This window comes from Carettochelys insculpta, chromosome 2 (genome assembly GCF_033958435.1).
Source record: "Carettochelys insculpta isolate YL-2023 chromosome 2, ASM3395843v1, whole genome shotgun sequence".
Classification (NCBI taxonomy): Eukaryota; Metazoa; Chordata; order Testudines; family Carettochelyidae; genus Carettochelys; species Carettochelys insculpta.
Genome location: NC_134138.1, coordinates 118,068,470 through 118,092,845, shown reverse-complemented (window position 1 = coordinate 118,092,845; position 24,376 = coordinate 118,068,470). Strand labels below are relative to the sequence as shown.

At 41.1% G+C, this 24,376-nt stretch overlaps 1 protein-coding gene across 1 annotated transcript in view; it reads right to left on the bottom strand.

Annotated features, from left to right (window-relative positions):
• Positions 1-4,168: 4,168 nt before the first annotated feature.
• The window catches only part of MBOAT1 (membrane bound glycerophospholipid O-acyltransferase 1), a 73,970-nt gene continuing 53,762 nt past the window's right edge, over positions 4,169-24,376 (bottom strand). Inside the window, exons 7-13 of the mRNA XM_074985896.1 lie at positions 23,209-23,392; positions 21,073-21,265; positions 16,441-16,544; positions 9,567-9,631; positions 7,539-7,671; positions 6,608-6,759; positions 4,169-4,468 (exon numbers count right to left, since the gene is read on the bottom strand). Of these exons, the coding sequence (XP_074841997.1) occupies positions 4,333-4,468; positions 6,608-6,759; positions 7,539-7,671; positions 9,567-9,631; positions 16,441-16,544; positions 21,073-21,265; positions 23,209-23,392 (967 nt within the window). The 3' untranslated portion in view covers positions 4,169-4,332. The remainder of the gene's footprint in view (positions 4,469-6,607; positions 6,760-7,538; positions 7,672-9,566; positions 9,632-16,440; positions 16,545-21,072; positions 21,266-23,208; positions 23,393-24,376) is intronic.

Sequence of the window (24,376 nt, the reverse complement as noted above, 5' to 3'; positions counted from 1 at the left end):
AGAACACCTGATTATCCTCCAGCATCTAGTTTAGTTTCTCTGTCTCCATTTCAGGGCTCCATAGTTTTCTCTGTCTCCTATAAGCACCATCCGTATCTGCACTGAGGATCTCTTTAAAATCTCCACCTCTTTCTGCATCCAGCACCAAATGGAGCCCAAATTTACAAGCAAATAGAATATGGCTTATATAAAAAAATCTATATAACTCCAGTATTTTTAAGATCACTCTCCATTTATGTCCTTCTAATTAGAGACCAATAGCTAGGTACAACAGATTTTCCAGTATGGAGCATTAATGATCTGGTTATCTACTGCCTTGTGTATCATGTAGTAATTTACACTTGTGCAAATGGAGCATGAATTGGTAACTAAATGAGAGTTCTCCACTTATTTATACCAATAGTAGCGTTTTACATTCATTTGGCTCAGATGTAAATGACAATGAACTTGCAAGGCAATTGGGAAGCTCTGAAATCTGAAAAGAAATTAGGAGAGGCAGAATGAATTGTATTTAAGGCTATTGCTAATGCAAGTGAGTTGGCTATAAGAGAGCTGGCTGGTCGACAGAAAATAACCTAACAGAGAAAAAAGGTAATTTAAATGATTTCCAAAACACCTGTTCACTCTTTTTGCTTTGCAGCCCTTGGACAAAAGTCAGGCTGCAAGGTGGCTTGCTTGTAATTCAATCTTTTAAAAAGAACAACACACTCTTCATTCAGGAGACATATCTGAGATAATTTCAACCCTGCATGAACATTTCTCAGAAGAAGCAAAAACCCCAGGGCTGAAGTTTTAGTCCTGGTGTTGACTCTAAGGATGGGCTATGACAGGAGAATGATGGTTTGCTCATTAGCAAAAATACAGTAAGAAAGTAGTAAAGTAAGTGTTAGAGTTCACAAAGTGCTGAAAAAACTCAGTGTGGTACGTAGCATGTATTGAATGTCACCTGAGATATAAGGCACATGGAACAGATACAGGGTCCTGAAGAGAGAAGCAAGGAGCATCAAATTCAAGCCAGGTGGTAGACCAGCTGTCAGACTTCTTATTTATTTCTGAGGACTTGGGCTGTAAACTGCCCTGTTTGGAAATGTTTACTCTGATCCAAGCCCCTTGCTTGTAAAAACTTGACTGCCTTCTCTCCCCAGCATTGCTGTAACTTAAGTGTAGGTGACATTGAGGCTTGGCCTATGCTAGACCTTACAGTCGACTGCAGACAAGCACTTCTAGCTATGGCAATCGCACAGCAAGAATCGACATATTTGCAATCAACCATAAGGTGTGTCCTCTCTAAGGGAGGTTGACGGGAGCATTTCTCCTGTCGACCTCCTCTACTCCTCACAATAGTGAGGAGTACAGGGGGTCGTCTGCTAACCCCAGATAAATCGATTTTGCATATCGTTATCATATGCACAAAATCAAATTATAGTAGATTTGACCCTCAGCGGGTCGATCTTTGCGGAAGTAAAGACAAGGCCCTGATCTACTATGATACTTTTAAAATAGGTATCACATTTTAAAACCTCTTAATATGGACACAATGCTTAAAAATGGTAGCGCTCCGCCAGAGTATATACCTAGGAAGGTCAGGCAGGATGGTAAACCGAGGCCACTGCCAGTGACACTGCAGCCATGCTGCTATATTTAGCATGCTTGATCAAACAGAGAGAGCATATGTCTGTCTGCCCGTGCAACGAAGCACCCTCCCAGCAGCTGTGTACATATACCCTGACACCTGGATCAGCCCTATGTATTTACATCCTCCTTTCCAGTGGGTCCTGAGGTCAGCCACAGCATCCCTGTCAATACATCAAAGTTGGAGTCATACAGCCAAAAAGCGGTGAGGATCTGCTGGGATCCAGACACCACATAGGAGCACAGGACCTCTGTATGCATTTCCCTTGTCTTCCTGCTCACCAGCTCCCAGGGGATCTGAATGTTTTTTGAAAAAGGATCTTTCTTACTTTTACAAATGCCACCCCCTCCCCAACAGAAGAATTCAGTGGAAGCCTTGCAGAGAAAGGGTCCTAGTTCTTCTATGGGCTGAATAAGGGTTTGATCTGGCTATGTTGGGGCAGACTCACAACACCAAAGTAGTGTCACGGGAAGTCTTAGAAAAGTAAAAAATGTAACACTGAACAACAGGACAAAAAAAGACAAAAGAAAATTTAGGACTGAATTCTGCTTCCACTGCAATAAGTGGAAGTTTCAAACAGGGATTTCAATAGTAGCAGCATCTGAACCATATTACGTTGGCAAAATGCAAAGCTGAGAGATGTGATTAATTGCTGCAATAAGTCTAATGTTCTTTCACCTAGCACCATGAGACACAGGCTCATTCTCCACAGATTTTCTTATGCCCCTCCCATTAATAAGGGCGCACACACTGAGAAACCCAGTTTCTTTATTCAGCCCAATATTAATAATCCATCTCTTATCCAAAACCAATCACCAAATAGGCTCTCCCATGAAATACACACTATAGCAAACACATTATAGTTGGACATGAGATGGGGAGAGGGGAGAAAAGCAAAGTATTTCCATCAAGAAAAAGAGAAAGAGAAACTCCTTACATCCTTCAATTTTGGTTTCTTACATGTTTCTCGCCATTGCAAGGATTCTGCAGAATTTGTATTCTTATACAAAAATTAAAATGAAAGAAATGTGATATTGTTTTTTTATTTACACTGAAGACAGACGAGGAAAAATGAATAGGATGTAAGGGAACTGCTTCATTTCTAAATGATTGTGAGAAAACAAACTTAGAAAGCATTTAAAGGTGTTTTTGGAAGTATTTGGTGCTCATTTCCATGTGTCCCTTTAAGAGGTTCTCTCTATTACTTTTTAAAGTTTCACAGCACTTTTCATCCTGTTCTCTCAAAGTACTTTGTAAACATTAATGAAACCTCACAGCACTATTGTGAGGTAGCTGAGTATTATTATCCCATTTTACAGATGAGGGAAACTGAAATATAGAAAGGTTAAGTGATTTGCTCAAGATCATGCAGGGAGTCACAAGCAAAGCTGCTGATTCTGTCCCTTGATCATATCACAAACCTTTTTTTATATAGGTTTCAACTTTATTTGTCATGGATCGTTATCGTTATGTGAACACATCCCTACTTGCCAATACATAACATTATGAGGAACAAGTTGAACAATTTCCAACCCTTTCTCCAGCCTTTGATCTGTGATTGACAGTTTTAAGCACTACATCTGCAAGGTTTTGCTATCCCTACCTCATATTGATTATAAAGGTCTCACATGAAAATATTTCACTCCCAACCTGCAAGCCAAACGTGAGCCACATCCCAACTATCTTTGTCTCTCGTGCCTCATCTGAACATAAAAAAAATAACTTAAGTCAATGAAACTAGGTCACTCAAGAATGTGAAAAGGCCACTCTCTTGAGAGACATAGTTAAGATGCCCAGATCCCTGGTGTAGACACAACCCCATTGACAGAAGAATTCTGTCTCTACTGCTTCTAAAGGGGCTGCATTCACAGCAATGGAAAAACCTCTTCAGTTGCTCTTGTAAGTACCTACACTACAGTGCTACAATGGGGTAGCTGCAGTGGCATACCTGTGCCACTGTAGCACTTAACAATTTAGATGTAGCCACAGCTAGAGTAGTTTTTTATATACCTGTCATAAAACACTCTAATATTCCCATTTTAATATATTATATTTTAGTTGGGCCAACCCAGTGGCCAATGTTCACTAATTTGCCCCTCGCTCCAGCCAGTGTCACTGAGAGCGATGAGTCGTCTCCTAGCTGCTAAAATCAGGCAGCACACGGGCCCCTGCTTCGGAATCACATGGAAAGCACTTGCACCCTAGGTTGTGGCCCTCTTCCTCTCACTGAAGTCAATGCCAACAGTCCCAGGAGTTAAGGTTCTGTGGTTATATTCCACAGAGTGCCTCCAGCCATAGCCAGGATAATAAGAAGCCAAAGGTTCAGCAACCTAGAGCACCAGTCAGCTAAGCTGCTGGCCTGACTCTTAGTAGGTTTTTCGGTTATTATTTTCTTCATCTCAATTTTTTTTTTGTTTATAAAATGTACATTTCTGTGAAAGAGCCAAAACATCTGTACAGGTACAAAATTAAATATATAAAAAACAGCATAAAAATAGTCCTTGTAATTATAAAATCAAAATCAAGCATGTAAATCTTTGTTACTGGCATCATCTGGAACATAGTCTACCAAGCTCCCATCTGTGATTTCCAAAGGCTTTTAAAGTAAGCAATAACAATGCCATCATCCTTTTATTTGCTCCCTTTTGGTTTTGGTATATCCCTTCATTTTCCAGTATCAGTGTCCCTTCTTTGAGGTGTCATTCCTCTTTCTTGTTTTGAACAGAGTTTTGTGTAGCTTGGTTCTGAAGCTGCTTCATGGGGTGGTCTCGAGGTTTGATTGGTAGGACCAACAACACCAGAAGGCTTAAAACATGCACGTGAAAATACATTGACCTGGAAATGAAAAGAGAAAGAGAGAACATGCTGCAACTTGTATTAGTTCAGCACTACAACCAGCTCCACAGGATTCAAGGGGTATAGCCATAAACCACAGCACCAGCTAAAGTTCCCTATACGACAGGCTTTTATGCCCTTGGATTTTACAGCACTGTGCCATGCTGTACTATGGTGGCATCCAAACCCATTGAGCGCAACAGGGCCAGTATTTTCCCATATATTGTTATTAGCCAAGGGGCCAAGCCTAGATCCTTGTTCCCAGTCTTTGGCCCCAAACGCTGACAATTCATATGAAATGAACTCAGAGGTGGACTACCTATGCTTGTGGTTTGGAGACACCCAAACCTGACCTCCTGAGACTATCTTCCACTGCAAAAGAACATACAGGGTTATACATTTTCAGAAAGTCTCCCCTGCCAACTCCCTTTTGTGTAAGCACAGCTTGTGCCTGAAAAACTGGCACCAGTAATTGCTGGCAAAAAGAACTTCCAGCCAAGCTTTTGTTGCTTATCTGAAATTAATTAAAAGTCAGAACAATTTCTAGGTTTGCTGATCATTAATAAAATAATACATAATTATAATAAAGAAATATATCACGATCAGAGAGAGACTGGCCCAGAGCTTAATAAAGTAAAGACATTTTCCATATATTTACTTCACTGTGTTCAAGATGAGCAGCTAGTTAACATGGAATATTAGATATCTGTTTTGGAGGGGCTCTTAGAGTATGGGTTGAGGACGGCCAGGGAGCTGTGCATGCACCCAGACCCTGACCACTTATGCATATCCTGGAATGGCCTGATTTTTCAGTGCTCCTTCCTTCACTGTTCTAAAGGGCCTTTAAGATGTCTGAACCCACAGGTGTGTCCGAAATGTCCTGCTTCAAAGGCCTCACATAGTCACCTTGCCTTCTGCTTCAGCTTGTTTAAAAATCTCTTGAATTCACACATTATCCTAGCATGCCAAGTCAGTGACACACATAGAAATGCCTAGCTACCATCTATGGGCAGAGCTGTGCAAAACTTAAACTGACAGTTTTTCCTCTGCAGGTATGAATAGGTTAGTAGCAATCTCTTTACAAATATTTATTTATAGAATTTAGGTTAAGATGTTAGTATTTTATCACCTCAAATGACCTTTTGTGGCAAAAAGGGGAAGATTTTGCCCTTTGAGTAAATTCTAAAGTATTCATGATATTGTCACTGTCATGATAGCCCTTATCTTTTTTTATTTGTTGCTATTGCAAAAGACAGAACAATGAGACATTGAAATGGTAGCCGGGAATAAATCTATCTAACACTGATATAGGTTTTAGACTGTTGGTGTTTTAATAGTTTCATTTAAGCAAGGAGGAAATGTAGCTAAACATTTTCATTAAAAAAAAGAACAGCATCCAAAACCATTCAGATAGACTCGCTGACAGCTGTTCTTTTGACTAACAGTTTTCAGTCTTTTTGACAAAGCAACAAAAATGTCTTTTTTCAGCCAAAAACTGTTATTCTATGTTTGACAAGGTTTATCACTAAATGAAAGAAAAATAATTTAGTCAAGACTATCTTTTCAACTCATTTTACGCTTCACTACATATAATCTTCAGAACTGCCCCTTTATCTCATTCTTAAAATAATTACAAAACTAGTTGCACATAAAGTAAGAGTGTTAAGCAACAAAATGACTTTAATACAGAACAAATCAGATGTGAATCTTCATTATCTCTTGCTAATCAATTCATAATCCTTTCTCATGAGCATTTTACAAAGGGAAGTGGACATCTCACTTAGACATTTCCCAACATGAGGTTAATTTCATTCCTACACATCCCATCCCTATGCAACAATAAATGGCACTTGGTTGCTTGGTACAGGGCAGTAGCAGACATGTGGAAAGTCAGGTCAAATAATAATTAAATAAACCCACCATAACTTAAGTGAGAAAGAAAAGGAGAATTATTCTAGAATGGCTAAAAGAGATCATCCAATTATACAGATGAAATCACTTCTGATGTTATTAAATAACCTGCCTGGCTTCCCTCTAAGAGATGGCAAAATTCTAAGCATCTTCCATAACAGGTTGGGTTATTGAACACAGCCCCATGGTTATTGATCTAAGTATAAGTGTTAAAAGGTATGAACTTACTTGTATAATTTAATGGTGGGCTCAACATTCAGCATAACAAAAGGTGCAACAATATAGCCAACAGCCAGTTGAGTAACAAACCACGTGGCAATGTCATAGATCACCTTGAGCAGCTTTGATGAGAGGAAGTAATGTCTATAATTGTTCCTTATCTGCAAATCAGGGAGAAGGGGATTAAAAGCCCTAAATTTTTTAGCCAACTCATCTTAGCAGATGCACTTCACATCTACTACACTCCCTGTCCATTATGATTTGTATTAGAGTGATACCTATAGGCCCAACATACTACCTACTTATGCTCCAAAGAGTTTATGGCTTAGATAGACAGGACAGATTAAAAGAGGGAGAGGAAATGGAGGCATACAAATGCCCAAATACCATTCCCAAGGTCCCACAGCAAGTCATCAAAAGAACTGGGAATAGATCCTGGATCTCTTGTGTTCCAGAACCAGTGGACCAGGCTGTCTCTCCTGTGAGCATCTATGGGCAACTCTGTTCTGTAGAAAGCACATACAGATGAGATGGAATTTCTAGTTAGACAAGTCCAGCATTACAATACTAGCTAGGCCAGAAGTCTGCAACCTGTGGCTCTTCAAGGACTTATTTGTGGCTTCCAGTGCTATAATAGCAAATGCGAAAAAAATGAATGCGAAAAAAAATGCCTCTTCTTGCTATTTTGGTTGCTGATCTCTGGGCAAGGCTAAACCAGTAAGAACAATGGCTAGTAATAACTGTAGGGTGTAACTAAATTTCAGTGAGGATCATCTCAAAAGAAAATAGTATTATGTGGCTTCATACCTCATGTACAGTCAACAGCATTATACAAGGGATGCAAATGGTTCAATATCTCAAAGGTACACAAACACCCAGCACCAAAAGCTTTACGGCAACCTAATATAAGCCTCTAAGGAGGACAATAAAGGGTACATACTGCTCTGGATGCAAATGTCACAAGCATTCCAGTAACGACTGTAAAGTAATATCCAGGATAGACACCATGCCACAGGGCTGACAGGATAAATGTTAAGGCTGTGGGGTACCATGGAACCCTCTCATAGCAAACACTGGGAAGAAATGAAACAAACAGAAAACAGTATGTTGAATAAGTAGCAAATATTCACTGCACCTCAAACCTCCTTGAATCTTGGATCCCATTCTGATTTCCTTACGTATTGGGCCCTGTGCTGCAAACTTTCATTTACGTGAGGGCCAACGAGATAACTTGCATGAGTAAGGCATTATTTCATGAATTTATGGTTTGCTAGACTTAGGCACTGAAGGGTCTCTAATTATCATGGAATACTAGGGAGGGGAGGGTAAATGAGAATGCACCTTATGTCATATTACACATACAGGCTGCGTCTACAGGAGCAAGTTCTCTCAAAAGATTTTTTGAAAGAAGGGGGCTCTTTCGAAAGGTCCCATAGAGCGTCTACACACAAAAAGCGTTCTTTCAAAAGTAAATGAAAAGAATGTGGCACTCCTTTCAAAATCACTCTTCCTATCCCGTTTCAGGAACAGCGCCCCCTTTCGAAAGCTTCTTTCAAAAGAAAACGTGTGTAAATGCTCCACAGGCCCTTTTTTTCAAAAGAGCAGTCCTCATGGGGACTGATTTTTTAATCTCTGGCCCATTCTTTTGAAGGAGCAGGTGTTGTGTGGATGTTCTCTTTCAAAAGAGCAGATCACTCTTTTGATCTGTTTTTTTGTGTGTGGATGCACTCTTTCGAAACACGTTCTTTTGGAAGAGATCTTTGCAATGTAGATGTAGCCTCTCTCTCTGTTATATATACATTATATAAAAATATGGCATAAGGTGGGTTCTCACTCACTATGCCAGCATTTTTCTATCTAGAATTCTGTAGATATCCTGAGAAACTTGACAGATATTCAAAAGTGGATGGAAGGACGAAAGCGACATACCCATTCTTCCTTTTGTATTTCTGTATTCTTTAGGCAAAGTATTAGACAGCAACTGCCCAGACACTACATCACAAAAAGCCAGTTTCTTAGCTAGTGTAAATCAATGGATCTCTGCTGACTTGCATCTTCTCCAGAAGATGTAGGTGGATAGTTCCATGTTGATAGATCTGAGTCATAAGATCTTTACAATAACAGAGTTTTAACTCAAAATGCAATGGTCCTAAGAAATTATTGTGGTATTTTATTTACCAAAAAAATATTTATTTTAATAATAGAAATAGCTTATTCACATCTGCATTTTTATACCATATAGTTAGGACAACCATAATATAATCTCTATTTATGGAGATCACATCAGTCAACTTTAACTGGACTTTTCACGTAACAAAGACATAGTTTTTCCACAGAATCCAGACTCAGGACTCAGCTACAGAATTTGGATTAATGTCATTATGTACAGTAAGCAGAGTGATGACAGCCTGAAAGTAGTCTTCTATATATGCTGGAGAAAATTTACTTTCTGTCTCATGTTGGCATATTATAAAGACAGAGCTAAACTGGCACCAGAAATCTGTGGTGACTGGTGCTTCTGCAACAGACTGAAACTATGAAGTCTGAATCAGGATCCAAGCTTGCGCAAACTTCCAAGCAGAGAAGAAGCTTAGATTCACAATTATACGATTCAAGCCCATCTCCAATAGTACTTGATTGATTTTACAATCAAGGGAGGCAGAGATAAAATCCTACCAAAATAATACAGCCGGGTAACAAACATAGGATTTGGACAGGGAGAAGGGTTATAAAATAAATTATTTTGAATGCCTTGCATAGCTCACTCAATGTTGTTGCTCATGAGTAAACACAGTAATTCCAAACACATAGGAATAAAAACTTCAAAGCACCAAAAACACTGTAGTACACAAATCCTTACAGACACAGGGACCATAAGCAGCAGGTTCACCAGTTAGCATTACTAGCTAAAATTACCAACTGTGTGAACGTTAATGAGTATCTCAAGCAATTGACTGACTGCTCTTACCGCTTTAGCCAGGCAGCTGTCTGAATGTTCCAGTTTTCAAGGTATATTTTGAAACTTGTTGCAGTCTGAGAGAGAAAAAAGTTAACATCTCACAGTGTCTTTGACATGAATAGGACAATACCAGCCTCCATGTGGATTTTAAACTGAAGAGATTTACATGCAGTATGTTATTAATAGTGGATAGACATAGTCAAGCTTGTGTCAATATTTCCATTGTACAACATGTTCTGCTGTTTATAACATAGCTATAAGAACTTCCTGGTGGCTAACACTTGGCACTCACTTTAAAATTTCACTTTTTGTTACAAAGCAAAATAAAAGTGTGTTTGGCTACCTTTCACAACTGGGGGGAAAAGCCAAAAAAGAAAAAAAAAGTTTTCTAATTTCAGATATTCACACACACAATCTTCAGCCTGTTTCTATACCTTACAAACAACTGGTTTTTAATCTTGAAACGTGGTGGTCCATTAGGTGCACTGGAAATCCCTCGTGCTATGAAATCAAATGGATTACAAAAATAAATGCACTATTGGGGACAAGCAGGGTAGGTATTTCAACAACTTCTCACGTAACACCACCAAATATTTGAACTAAGGGCCAAATCTTCAACCCAGAGCCCAGCTTAAGTAACTGAGCTGGGCGTACGGCCATACCAATGGGGAAAGGGAAGGTAAGCCTACAGAACAGTTACCTAACTACTCAGTGGTGACTACCTTAACCTCTTGACGCAGTAACTCCAGTGGGCCTCTTTCATGGTTGAAGGACTGCAGGATTCCCTCCAACAGCAGATTACCTAGCCCTGCTCAATCCCACCTCTGCCCAGGCCTTGCACCATGTTTCCTCCACTTCCTTCCCGAGACAAGAATTTTCTGAGGAGCTGGACTCCATACCACACAGTGGATAAGTAACCCTCGTGCAGCTCCTCAGTGATGCACTGTGATCCACATCAGTTCCATTACTTGTGGTTCATTTGTTGCATTGTCTATGGCTGCACTAGATTTGTCCATTATTGAAAGTTGCCACCTCACAGACATGGTTAGTACCTTTGCCTCACTGCTCTCACATCTATAATTGAGCATTTCCTAAATTACACATGACAGTTGGCTGCCAAATTGCCAGAAACACTGACAAGTCTCCAGAGACTCTCAATGTGAAAGCAGAATGGAAGAATAATTAAGAGATTCCCCAAAAGAACAGTGGCCCACTAAATCACAGTTTATCCCAAGGAGCCTTCTACAAGCCATGAATTTACCAATGCACATTTTAAAGAGAGCACCCAAGTCAACAGGCCATGAGAACACAGAGCAGCAAAACATCCCAAAGTGGAAATTAAACCATAAGAAACCACACTAGAAGGGGTTGAATGTAAAGAGACTAATTAGGGAAAGCCAAGATATTTAAGTGTTACCACTGGACAAATTTTAAGTCACTTTCTGGTGGTTGGATATCACAGAGTTCTCCAAACAATGGCTGATACACTTTGCCACACACCCTGTTATACATCAGCAAGGGACAGGGAGATATGGTGGGAGGGACGGCTACTCTTAGCTGCACCAAGCCTCAGGAAGATGGTGCCGTGCCCCCCACTCAGCCCTGGGGCAGCAGCAGCTGCAGGCGCTCCCTGTCTGGAACCCTGGAGAAGCAGCAGCTGAGGGTGCTCCTGCCCCCACCCTCAATCTCCTAGGGCCTAAGTAAGAAATAACTATTCCCTTTAAAAAACAAGTAAGGACACCTTTTTGGCATCCCAAATATGGGACCGTCCCACCCAATACAGGACGGCTGGTCACCCTACTTTCTCTGCAAGATGGATGAGCCCATTATTAAATATACATTCCCTAAGTAGGTACTCACAAGCTGCACTTAAGTCACCCCTTAACTTGCTCTTTGTTAAGATGAATAGATTGAGCTCTTTGAGTTTAACACTGTGAGGCTGATTGTCTAACTCCTTAATGATTGTCTAAGTCTTGTGGCTCTTCTCTCAACCCTCTCAACAGCCTTCAATTGTGGGTACAAGATATGGACACCCTATTCCAGCCTCAGGTGGCCTCAATGACAATAGACAGCCAAAGGGCTCTTCCAAAACTCACAAGGTCTTCAAAGAAAAGTGAACTGGAGTAGGGCAAGAGAGGGGCATGGATGGCGTACCTGTGTCTTTGCACGTCAGTAAAAAATAGTGACACTTAGAGCAATCGTCATCAGTGTCTTAAGGGTTAAATTAAAGTAACCCAAATTGGCAAACACAATTTAATTGCAAAACAAAAAAGCAGTCGTGTAGTACCTTAAAGACCAACAGTATTGATTTATTAGGGGATGAGCTTTTGTGGGATAGACAAACTTCTTCAGAGCTGGAGAATACTGATAACTGATAGGAAATAATTTTTTTAAAAAAGATAGAAAAAAGGAAAGGAAAAAACTGACAAATCAGCTACATAGGGCAGAAGGAAAAGCGGGGGAAGAGCGGGGAGAGAACAAAATAGACACATGCAGAGTCCTAAGTTACTCTACCACACAGGTTGTCATACATTTGAAAAACCAGCTGACTGCAGAATGGTATTTCAGCTTTGCTTTGTTGTTTAGGTTCATGTCACAACTTGGAGCTTATTTATTTACTGTAGTGTCTTTGTGTTTTACTGTAATGAGAAGTACACCTTTCAGGGAAACTCACTCCAGAAACAAGTCTACAAGTGAATGCCTGTGGTCACTATAAATATCAAAAGTGGGGAAATTGTTCTTGCAATGAGTAAGCTGATTGAGATCTTTGAATCCAAGATGATGGATATCAAACTTGAAAATAAATTCTAATTCTCTGAATGTCTCCTTTTGCAAGCTGGTGTTAAAATCTCTTTGTTTAAAAATGCACACCATTAAATGCTGAATACTGTGTCCTGCTAAATCAAAATGCTCACCTACCAGTTTATGTGTATTCAGATTCCTAATGGCTGATTTGTGTCCATTAATGCTTTGGCAAATGATTGTTTAGATTGTCCAATATACATGGCAGAGGGGCATTTGTGGCACATGATGGCATATATCACATTAGTGGAAGTGCAGGAATATGAGCCCCTGATTTGTGTAACTGACATGGTTATGTCCAGTGATGGTGTTTCCAGTGTAAATATGCAGACAAAGTTGGCAATGGGTTTTGTTGCAAGGAAAGGCCCTAGGTGAGAGGCCTATTCTCTCCTACTGACAGCCACCTAACCTCAGGAAAATTCTTATTAGCAACCCCAGCCACCCTGCAGAAATACCAGTCCTGGAGCCTTTTAGTTATCAGTATTCTCCAGATCTGAAGAAGTGGGTCTATCCCACAAAAGCTCATCACCGAAAAAAATAATACTGTTAGTTTTTAAGGTGCTAGAGGATGACCTTTTTTTGTTTGCTTGTTTTTTGTTTTGTGAAGATACAGACTAACACGGCTACCTCTCTGAGACAATTTAATTGAATTGTAGTACCAATTAGGGAAAGGAATTGCATTTCTTTGTGTAATCAATTTTGTCCTTTTTCATTTGCAAGTACTGAATTCTTCCCTCTGTGTTTCCAAGAGAGCAGCCAGTCAATCTGGTTGTCAAAATGGAATGCTTTCTGGCAGGGGTTTCCTCAAACCCTTCTGTTACATATATATGGCAGCACATGCCGTCTATTTGGGGACTACTGTATTAACTTTGTGAAGGTTGTAGGATCATTGTGCCCAAGGGAGTGTATGCCACTCCACACAGAAAGAGAAGGTTACAAAAGCTCCTCCAGAATCTAAAAACACTGGAGGAGTTATAATCATTGCAGTGTAATTCTTGCAGTTATAGGGACTATGCACAGCTCCAAAGAAATGCCACCTCCTGGGTTATTTGCACAGGCTGGTTCAGGCAGGTGACAGAGGCACGGAGAGAAAGAAATGGCCTTTGGTGTATAAGGCTGAAATTATCCTAAAATGGGAGTCTGTTTTGTTTTGTTTTGGTTTTTTTTTTGATTCAATAGACATAAGCCTTTTGTCCAAGATGGAACCATGCCCTGCTGATGGGTTGGAAGGATTCTGCCCTGCCAGACTCCACCCAGGTACATTTAGCATGCAGTAGACAGTTTTGTTTTCATGCTTCCATAATGCACTCCCTCCACAGACTCCATCTGCAGCATATAATTCCTTGGCCATAGTCCCTGGAGAAAAAGTAAATGCAGGGGCTGGACTTTTGATCAGAGCTGACAGAGAGAAATCCTAGTCATCTCAAGAGGGCTGTTAGCCTAAATTCCTGGTCAGAAGGGAGATGGCTGTGCCCCCCTGCCCTGAGAGGGCATTCTTTGGGTAGATCATAGTGGAGGTCTATAATGCAGTTACCTCACATCTTTGATGCCCTGCACATATACTTAGTCTTTTGTTCGGCCTAAAAGACTTCACAACGCTTCCTAATTAACCGTCTGCTACCTGCACTAAGTGTATATTCACCTGGCGGTGACCTAAGGGTGCCAACAGCGGCCACATTTAGCACTTGGCTCAAATTCACACACACTTCATGTGCATCAGTAGTTAACGGCTTGACATGTATTGAACACTAGTGCCTGCAGGCATGTCTCAGAGGTGGGGTTCCACAATCATAGGTCACATACAAATAATTAAGAAGATGCTGTTCTGGCCCTGAAGAGCTCACAGGCCCATTAAAGGCAAGGTGCAATAAGTAAGTATTAAAGGGAAAGGGAGGATTAGTAATAATCAGAGGACACTTATTTAGACTAACATCATTCACAATTAGATGCCTCCTGAATCATTTATCTCCCTGCTCCCACTCCCCAGCCCACCAGCTTACATTCCCCCCACACTCCTGCAACAGCAGGCAATGAATTGCACTCCCTGCTATGATGACTCTAGGTCCCATCCCTGAGCCACTGCTGAGGACCCTGGGAGTACTGGCTGCAGCTGGAAGAGATGAATCTTGAGTGGTATAATGTTCCTTTCCACATAGTTTTACCATGCACACACCCTTGTTTAGTAAGAGTCATTGGGTTAGATGAAGGAGAAGACTCCAACTAAAGAGATTTTGCTTCCTACTTCCAGGTATCACAGTTTGCTAATGAGCCTTTGTCTTCCTCCACCAAAACCACTTGCTCTGAAGCTAAATGAAAAATTGCTTATTTTGATAGTGGTATTCCTCAGCCTTCTCTCTTTATGGGGTTTCTATTGCACTCCATGTGCTCTGGCAGGGACAATCCACTATTTGGGGGTGTGGGCAAGAGGGGAAAGAGGGGCATGTGAGGGGGCAGGGAAAGGTGATGTGGGGCAGGCTGGGATGGTGGCAAGGGCAGTGGGTGCAGTGCATGGAGCATCAGGGCAGGGAACATTCTGGAGCTCTGGTGGGAGAAGGGATGGAGTGAGGAGGAAGCGGGTGAGGAGAAAAGAGGGGTGGTGAGTGTGGAAGAAATGGAACATGGTGGAGTGGGGGCAGAGCAGGGGTGGCAGAGGTGTGGGGAGAAGCATCATCCTACCATCCAAGCATGTTGCATTGTTGTGTTTCCTGTAGGGAAAGCTGGACCAGACAGCAGTACAAAGGGAAGTTCCAAATGGAAATGAGGATGTGACATCACAGGGCTCCTGAGGTTAATCTGGACTCACTGCTCCTATGCTACTAAAGGAGTCCCCTCTCCAGTCCCTCTCCATAGTGCACATGACTCAGAGAAGAGAAGGGTGCATGGGGTCTAGGATAGCAGAAGGGGTTAAAATATTGGGGAACACAACTTCTCTCCTCCACAACATTCCTCCCCATGCAGCCCCCAACTGGCACTGTAACCACTCCCATGGGTGCTTTCAATCTCTTGTAGAATGCCCTCCTCTGGTCCCTGGGGTGGGGAAGCTGAATGCATTTCCACCTGCAGTTGGCTGACAATGCTTCTACACTTGAGCTTTGTGCCCATTGTGGATGCTTCAAAAAAATGGGCAAGGGAAAACACGTCAGGTGACAGAGGCAAGCTAGAGCAAGGCTTAAAACAAGCACAGAAAAAAAGAGAGATGAAATGGAGAAAGTACAGCTTTTCCACTGAGACTTACAGAGCTACTAGAATGTGTTCTTTGATCATTCACTAAGCTACAATGCAGAGAGCTTCTGTTATTGTATGGAACATAAATCTATAGGAGAAATTAGGAATGGCCTATTACAGACGTTTGGACATTTCCTCATGTCATTGGCATGCAGAAGATATTTATCCTAGGCAACAACTAATAGGAAATATGTTGGTCACATTTTATAGTAAGCTACCTTAATAAATATTTTGTAAGGGACTAATGGACTAAAGCACACCTCTGGCAGGAGTTGTACGTTACAGATGTTCTGAGAAACAGTGTGGTGTAATGGTTAGGGAACTGAACAATGAGCAGTCCTGAATTCTCATTCTGATATATGATGTGACTTCGGGCATTTGTGACTTTGGGCAAATGCTTCTGTATTTGTTACAGGTTTTGCCCTGTGTCCATCTTCTTTTATAACATGTGCATGTTGGGACCCGGACTGTCTCGGACTGTGTATTTGTTTTGGACCTAGCACAAACAAGCCCTAATCCCAGGTGGGTCCTCTGTCTGCTACTGCAATACAAATACTAAAAACAAAAAAACAGTAAAACAGATTGTTATAAGCAAACAAATAGACATGGTTACGAGCCACTGTTCTAAGCAATCTATTGACCTGCTGAACGCTACAATAATTAAGTTTATAAAACGTTTTGTTTATCACCTCTTCATAAATGTAACCTTACCATAACGTGTGACCAATACAATTCATCTGTCCAGAAGGTGAAATTCAAGACCACGGTAGTTCTAAATAATGTGCCCCCATTACTAATGAACTACATCATAAACAACATTCTATAATTGGACTAAGATGTTTTTCTTTTAGCTCACCTCAATGTTCCATATATTTATGTTGGATAGCAGGTCCCAATGGAAATTGCCTTGCTCATCAACCCCACTGAACCCATAGCCAGCTGCATTGTTGACCGCATCAGCTGCAACGTCAAAGTAAACTAGTCAAATTTGACTGTGGCAGGCATCATGTTTTTTTCCTGTGTTTTTTTTTTTTTAAACGTATCTGTAGGACACTGTACGTAATGACGATGCTCTATAAACAACCAAAAGAAAATGCTTTGGGTAGAAAATCTAGTAACAAAAGGTTTTTCTAATCATTATGAAGCTAAAACACACACATACCATAGTTGCACTAAAATGCACCAATATTTGCCACATGGTTGCATCCATGATACTGCACTATTTCCTCATATCTGTAGGGGGAAAACACTGCAGTATCTCAAATTGAAGTTTACGGGTTTTTCTTAATTAAGATTTGATAAATGTTAAGTTTTAGTGATGACTTTTGAACACCCCATAGAGAAAGTTTTGTGCTGATCTCGCTCCCTACCAGACCTGTCTCTGCACACCAAATACTAAGACGCACAAATAACCTGCACTGCAGGGGCAAATAATCAAAAGAGCAAAAGCAGAAGCTTGGTAACGTCAGGCTGGACACTCACCCAGCCCATTTTCCCACACTGCCCTTTTCCTAGGAGACTCATTGTTCCTTTTTCAGGAAGCCGAGTGGAATCCCATGGGGAGGAGCTCTTGCTGTGTTCTTGCCCACAGAGTGAGTCGGGGTTCTATCTTCCTCTGGGACCTCTCTGATAATTAGCTCTGGATTTCAAGGATCCTGCTTTTAATCTGCCTCTGTCAAAAGCCCTTTGCCCTGTGCTTACTGGGAGGACGGGAGGGGCTTCTCACCTCTGGATTTCTAAATTCAGCCAAGCCTACACACAGGGTAAGGAAAAAATGCCTAGCTCCATTATAAACAACAGGCCTGATCACAAAAACTGAAGACAAAGCTGTGCTTTTCATTTTTATTAAATGACGTCAGCATTTCTGTCTTGGATTTCAAAATTGGGCTTGGTCTCTCTTACAAAGTGTTAGCAGATTAGGTACAAATTCTGGGAGAATGCTGTCGTACAATTCAGGGATGCAGTCTAATCTAAAAGCAGTATTCTAAATAGAAAAATATGGACCTTTCCCTTAACTTCCCACTTTACTGGCAAGCTGCTGGGAACAGAGGCTTCTAAGTCTGGATTTCTGAGCCTAACAATCTGAAATCAACCCTGCTTGTTGAACAAGACAGGGACAGTCTGCTACTAGAACAGTAACAGGTGCTCACCTCTGGTGTCAGGTTGCTAGAACCAGAGACACCCAGTCCATGGACAAAGTGGGGCAGTCACCCAGGCCCTGTGCTTTTGGGGGCCCCATGGTGGCCGGCACACCCATCCTACGGGCAGGAGGGGGATGATTACCTGGGGCAGGTGGCAGCAGCCACAGGGGATCACCTCCCCAAAACTCGCCATGTGGGGCTCCTTTGCGGTCTCCCAGCCCACTGAACCCCACCTTCTCCATGAGTGGCTGACGGGCCTCCAGCCACCTTCAGAGAAGCAGGGCTCAGCGGGCCAGGAAAGCACAGTGCAGTGCTTCATGGTGAGTGTGTGGGGAGCAGACAGGAAGAGAAAGAAGGGAAATTACCTCCTGCAGCTGCCGCTGTTGTCTACCAGCCAACCCCTACTCCAGGAAATCCCTATGCAGGCTGGTTGGGGAGGGGGTCAAAGTCAGGGTGTGGTCAGAGAAGGGGAGAGGCCTGCAGCACAGGGGGGAAGTTGCCAGAGGTTCCTTGTCTGGGGCACTGGGGCGGGGGTTGGGTTGCCCTGAGTCCCGCTCACCCCTCAGGACAGTCCTGGCTAAAACTAAATAAGAACCTTTATATTTAGACCCTTCTTGTCAACTACTCTTAAGGCTTTCTGCATGCTGCAATACCATGGGCCAAATCATTAGATGCAAAAGCCAGACCAGGATGCTGGCTGAGTATTAAATATTTCTGCAGGAAGGTCAAAAATGTTCCTCCACAGGCTGTGGAGTGGACACGGCTGCAGACACAACCAAATGGCCAAAGTAGTGTTTTTATCGGTGGCAAAACGGCTGAGAAGTCTTGTGGCACCTTAAAGACTAACAAATTTATTCAGGCATAAATAGGGTAACTACATTGCCCTATGGCAAATACAGGACACCAACCTCCAGGGATGGGAGCGGGGCTTCTGTCCCATTGGAGGGCTCCTTGCCAATGGGAGCTGCTGCTCCAGGGTGAGGATGGGGGCTCTGCAGACTCCTGATGAGGGGGAGCAGAGGACGGGGGCTCTCAAACCTTCTGGCAGGTGCGTGTGTGTGCGCACACGCCAAGAAGAGGGGCTTTGAAGCCTCCAGGTGTGGGGAGGGCAGAGGAGGGGCTGAGCAACAGGCCAGCCGCCCCACAGAGAAGCTTCCCCACAGCAGTAGTGGCCTCCCAAGCATCCCGTGCCTTGGGGAATTTGGCAGCTGCCCCATGGAGGGACTTCCTGGCAGTTGGAGCTGCATCCCCTAGAAATGGGTGCCAGGAGAACAAGGCAACCATCCCATGGTGGAGTTCACTGGCAGCATCAATCTGATTAAAAATGTTGAAATACGTTACTGTTTTTATGTGTGTGTATTCACATTTATATACCGGTTAATGCAGTTTTTCCATTCAACATCCTTATTTTCTTACACATGCCGCAAGGGGGGTGGGGGTGAGTCTTAATATGAACATAGCCAAAATTTCTGTTTGTTTGGATTACATTATATGGGTTGGGGGGCCCTTCTAATTGCTTTAGACTATCTACATACAGAAAGCCACTCAAGGTTTGCAAGTGTGTTCAGATATTGTTTGCCCCTATTTCCTTTTCTGGGTGTTACCTGATATTTTCCTCTTTGCTGAATTTTCTCTTTCCCCATACAAAATGGAAGAAATACACACTGAATATGGCCTTGCAAAACTGTTATAAACAGAACCTCAGAGTTACAAAACACCACAGTTATGAACTGACTGGTCAACCACACACTTCAATTGGAATTGGAAGTATGACATTAAGCAGCAGCAGAGACCAAAACAAAAAAAGGCTGCAAATACAGTACAGTGTTAAAATGTCAACTACTAAAAAGGAAGGAAGAAAAAAAATCTGACAAGATAGGAAACAGTTTCTGTGCATGTCTCATTTAAATTAACATGGTTAAAAGCAGCATTTTTCTTTTGCATAGTAAAGCTTCAAAGCTGTGTTAACTCAATCCTTAGTTGTAAACTTTAGAGAGACCAGCCATAACGCTCTGTTCAGAGTTACAAACATTTCAAAGTTACAAACACTCCTGGGCTGTTTATATCTCTAAATTTCTACTCTATCAAGACTTATGATCAGCTGAAGCCCTTGACCATCCACTTCCATAGCAATGGCTATCCATTATCATAGCAATGTCTGTTGGTAATGTCTTCACTTCATTCGGCCATGAAAAGTTGCTTGATTCAGGTGAGAGGATGGGGAGAATACTGATTAGCTAGGAAATTTAACATTTCAGCAGCTGACAGTGCTACTCCTTATCCTATGCACGCAGGGGTGAGTTACCTCTTCCACACAACAGACAGAACTCTTTTGCCTTACGGCTGCTCTAGACCCAAGTGCATGGGCAGGACAGGGCTAACAGTTGATTACCCACTCCTCACCATGCTCATCTCCACCCATATCGCAGTTACTTTTAGCTCTTGCAATTATGGGTGAAGATGGTCATGCACAGGAGATGGGAACTGAATTAAGCTAGGTCAACATACAGATTTTGTACCATTTTAAGGGGTAGTTAGGGGTGTAATTTTCTACCACTATAATCATAGTACAACATGTAATATGGCTACAGTTATACTGATATATAAATGCCTTACGCTGACATAGCCTACTCCTTAGTATAGTTAGAACAGGACAAGTTTTAGTTATAGGCAAGTCCCTAAGCATGATTGTACAGAGATTCCCACAGCTGTGGACAGGCTGGTTCACATCTACAATGGCTTTATATCTACCAGAGAGATCACAGACCCCAGCAGTCTGCAGCTGTACCAGAACGGTACAGGACAAGGAACAAGGAATACAATCAGGGCACAGGGTACAGTCTTTTCTTCTTAAAGTATTAAAGATGTGAATAAAAATAATGTAGGTATAATTAACAAGGGCCAAGTGTCAGGAACAGGTGCTATATGCACACCACCCACACCCACACCAGTTGTGTTACACATCTAGATTCCAGAGGTCTCATACTCTTCACTGACTTCTATGGCACTGTGATAATTAGCATCAGTTCAGTACTGGAGGGGAAGGGGGCCATTTGCTGTTAAACGACAACCGTTTTAAAGTGGATCAAATTTCTGGCCCAATTAGTTCACTGTGTCCTTTTGAGATTCGCTGTCATTATACTCACAGTGTCCCAAACCAAACTTCCTTTCCCATATAATGGTAGTATACAGATGGACAGCTGCACCCACACTGGCTTCAGTGGGCCTCTGAACAGAGCTGAAGTGCCCCACATTTAAAAAAAATAGCTTCATGATAATTCCACACATCCTGCTGTTTGTGTATTAAATTTATTTGGACACAAAACAAGCCATTCAGTCATCCTTACCTAATGTCCATGCAAAGTAGTATTTTGGCTTCGATGCTTGCGTTATGATATACAGGTAGCCGAGTCTTGATAAGAAGGGTGTGTTATTGATAAACTGGCTATCAACAATATATGTAACAGGATAGGCCTTGGTCAGCGTCAAGAACAAAAGGAGAGATACAAATGTGATGCAGAGTTTGTATATCACAGCCCCCTGAAAAGCAGAATGAATAATAAAACATTGATGTAATCACTTATTAGAATAGACTAAAAACAAAATAATGCTTCCCCCCTTAAAAATAAAACAACTAAAGATTGGTAACAGCTAAGAGTAGCTTTCTTTTTCTTAAAATTAATGTGTAACAAAAATAACTCAGTGAAAGTCATGCAAGATGGCTTTAGCATATTTTACTAATAAATTTTACAAACAGAAATTAAAGAATTATTCAGAACCAAAATGGGCCGTGCTCTTTCACCTAAGCACCCATCATCCACTGCTGGAAGTGTCCTGAGTACACAGAAAAGAAAAATAGGAAATCGAGAGTTTCCCTATCTGTAAAATCATGTACAAAAGATTACTGCTGGAAGCATCAAGTAGTCCAATTAGCAATACAGTTAGATTATTATATGTCTAGGTTCTTCCATCACACCCATCATCAAGGTGTCTGTAAGGGCCTCTCAAAATGACTTAGATACTGTCCTGCACCTCACCCAGGAAATATATATTTTAAAAATGTGTAGTTAGTGCCCTCATATTCCAGAAATCAGAATTATTAGTGTAATCTATGTGAACACATTGCAACTGGCTGTCACATGTGAATTGTTAGTAAAACAGATTCATTCAGACATTCATATTGCAAACTGGTGAATCTGTAAGGGTAGATGCATAATACCACGGAAATAAAAAACAATGTACCAAGTATTATTTAAACACTGACGTAAATAACTCACTTTAGCTAATAACTTTTAACTAAGTACTTTTTTCACATGTACTGGATACAGAGTAAAGTCATTTTAAAGCTTAATTTTTTAAAGACAAAAAATCCTAATTTTCCTATACTGAATATTGTTATTTATACATGAGATACAGTGTGAGCCTCATTCTGACTTAATTTATACTGTCAGAAGATTACAGCAGTGAGAGATCAGGATGAGGTCCTGTAACCCAGTGCTTCTTAAACTATGTTCCATGAACAACTTGCACGTGTGCCGTCAGCGTTTCGAAAAATAATTTAAAGTATGTACTTTCTATCCTTAAACAAGATACAGTGTTAGTTCATCATTCTTCTTAATTGTTGTGGTACCTTATTAAATTACTTCATTTTGATTTCACTGTATATGTTGCAGTTTGGGGTTTTGGTTGGATTGTTTGGTTTTTGCAGGGCGGAGGAGGGGTCTGACAACAATTGTTTTTGAAGAAAATTTACACAGGGTGTTCCACATAAAAAATATTATTCTTTGGTATTCTGTGGTCTCAAAGTTTGAGAAATACTGCTGTAAACATATATACTTCACATTACTGCGAGATCATACAGAAACAAATTCTGCTCTATGGGCAGAAAATCTAGCCACTCCAATGTCAGAGTGGAGTCTGACACTTGCATTTTTCTGCAATACACGAATGACTTTTGTGGGAGTACTGAGTTAATATTTAATAATATAAAACAAAAAATGACCTAGTCCTTGCAATGGATTTATCTTTTTCTGACTTAAATGATGGCTTCAAAGATATCTTCAGACATTCACGGGGTTTCCCTGAAGTGTATTTTCACAACCTATAATAATTAATCAATTATATTTCCTACATCCAACAGGTCCCCTACAGTACAGTGGTTTTTTCAGCTTCTCTTTTGTCTAAATCTGAATTACAATTAATAATTACTAGAATCTATTGTAGATTCCCACTGCCAATAGGGAGACTCAAACATGCAATGTTCACCAACCAACTAGCTGCTATGTGCTGTTTTGAACAAAGGTAAGATCTGAACCCCTCCTTTCTAGCTTGGTTATCAACACAAACAGCAGAAATCTTGCTAGCAGGATATCCCGAGAGGTTTTCCTTGTTTAGTTTTATGTTAGGTATTCTTGTTCAAGTCAGACATGCACAGCAGTGTTCTCTAGCCCTCTGCAATAAATGCTGGGCTTTTCACTACTTACCGTTGGAGAAGGATCAGGAAGTCTGTCATAACCCTTTTGCTTCCAGTTCACTTCTAGAAGTTTCATATGCACATGCCTCCCTTCAATGAAGGCTATATAATCCTTGTAATTGCTGCAAGGGCCAGCTATGATACTCATAAAATTGAGAAGATAGCTCAAATACTCCACAAAGGAAGGTCTTGTTCTGTCAAAACATCAACACACAAAATGAAATAATATAAAAGTTTCATGGGTACTTTTGATAACTTTCTGAATCACATTGTGTAACATACTATTGTGCTAGATCTGTGAACTATTATTCAGAGCATATTTTAAATTTTACATACAACAGAATCTCAGTCATGGGTACTCTGCATTTTTCAAGCCTGCTGTATATTTAATAATAGAAGGAGACATAGAACAATGGGTCACTGTAGAAACGTCATATAAACCTCTTTACAGACTTTTTGTTTTCAAGAGATGACCATCACAGTTCCATCATCTAATAATTAGGTACATTTCTCAACCGTTCACAGTTAAATCTTTAAAAGTGAGGAACCAATTATTTTGCTCTAAAGCAAAGTTTCAAATGTATGAAGAAGCCCAGGGATCCATGTTAGCTACTGCTGTAACTTTCAGCCCACTCAACACAAGAGTTCACTTACATCCCACAATTAGAATGGAATTAAAACAAGATTGGGAAAAAATGCTTGTAATAGCTAAGCAGAATCAGTCTCCTCTTGGTAAACAGCGAAACTTGTACCAAGTTTGTACTCGGAAGATGAAGAAATGGAGGGAAAAACATGCATCAGTGTCCAGAAACTACTGGAGCATATGAAGTGTCTGAGGCAGACTTCAACTTTGCTGTCTTAACATGGGTTAGTACTCCAATGTAGCTTCTTAGAGGGCAGCGTCTCTGCAACCTGCAGTTCCGGAGCCACATGTGACCTTTAAGGACTTCTCTGTGGCTCCCGACACTATAATTGCAAAGAAAAAAAAACCCTCCTAACTATTTTTGATATTTCAGTGAACATGTAAAAGCTCAACAATGAGCATCTCATATCTAAACAGCAAATGATATGTAATCTCAAAAGGTTGGATTAACCCCCCCTTTAATATTTGTGATGAATTGTGGGATATCTGTTGTTATAATAGGGGTTACAAAAAGGGTGGTTTGACGCTATTTATT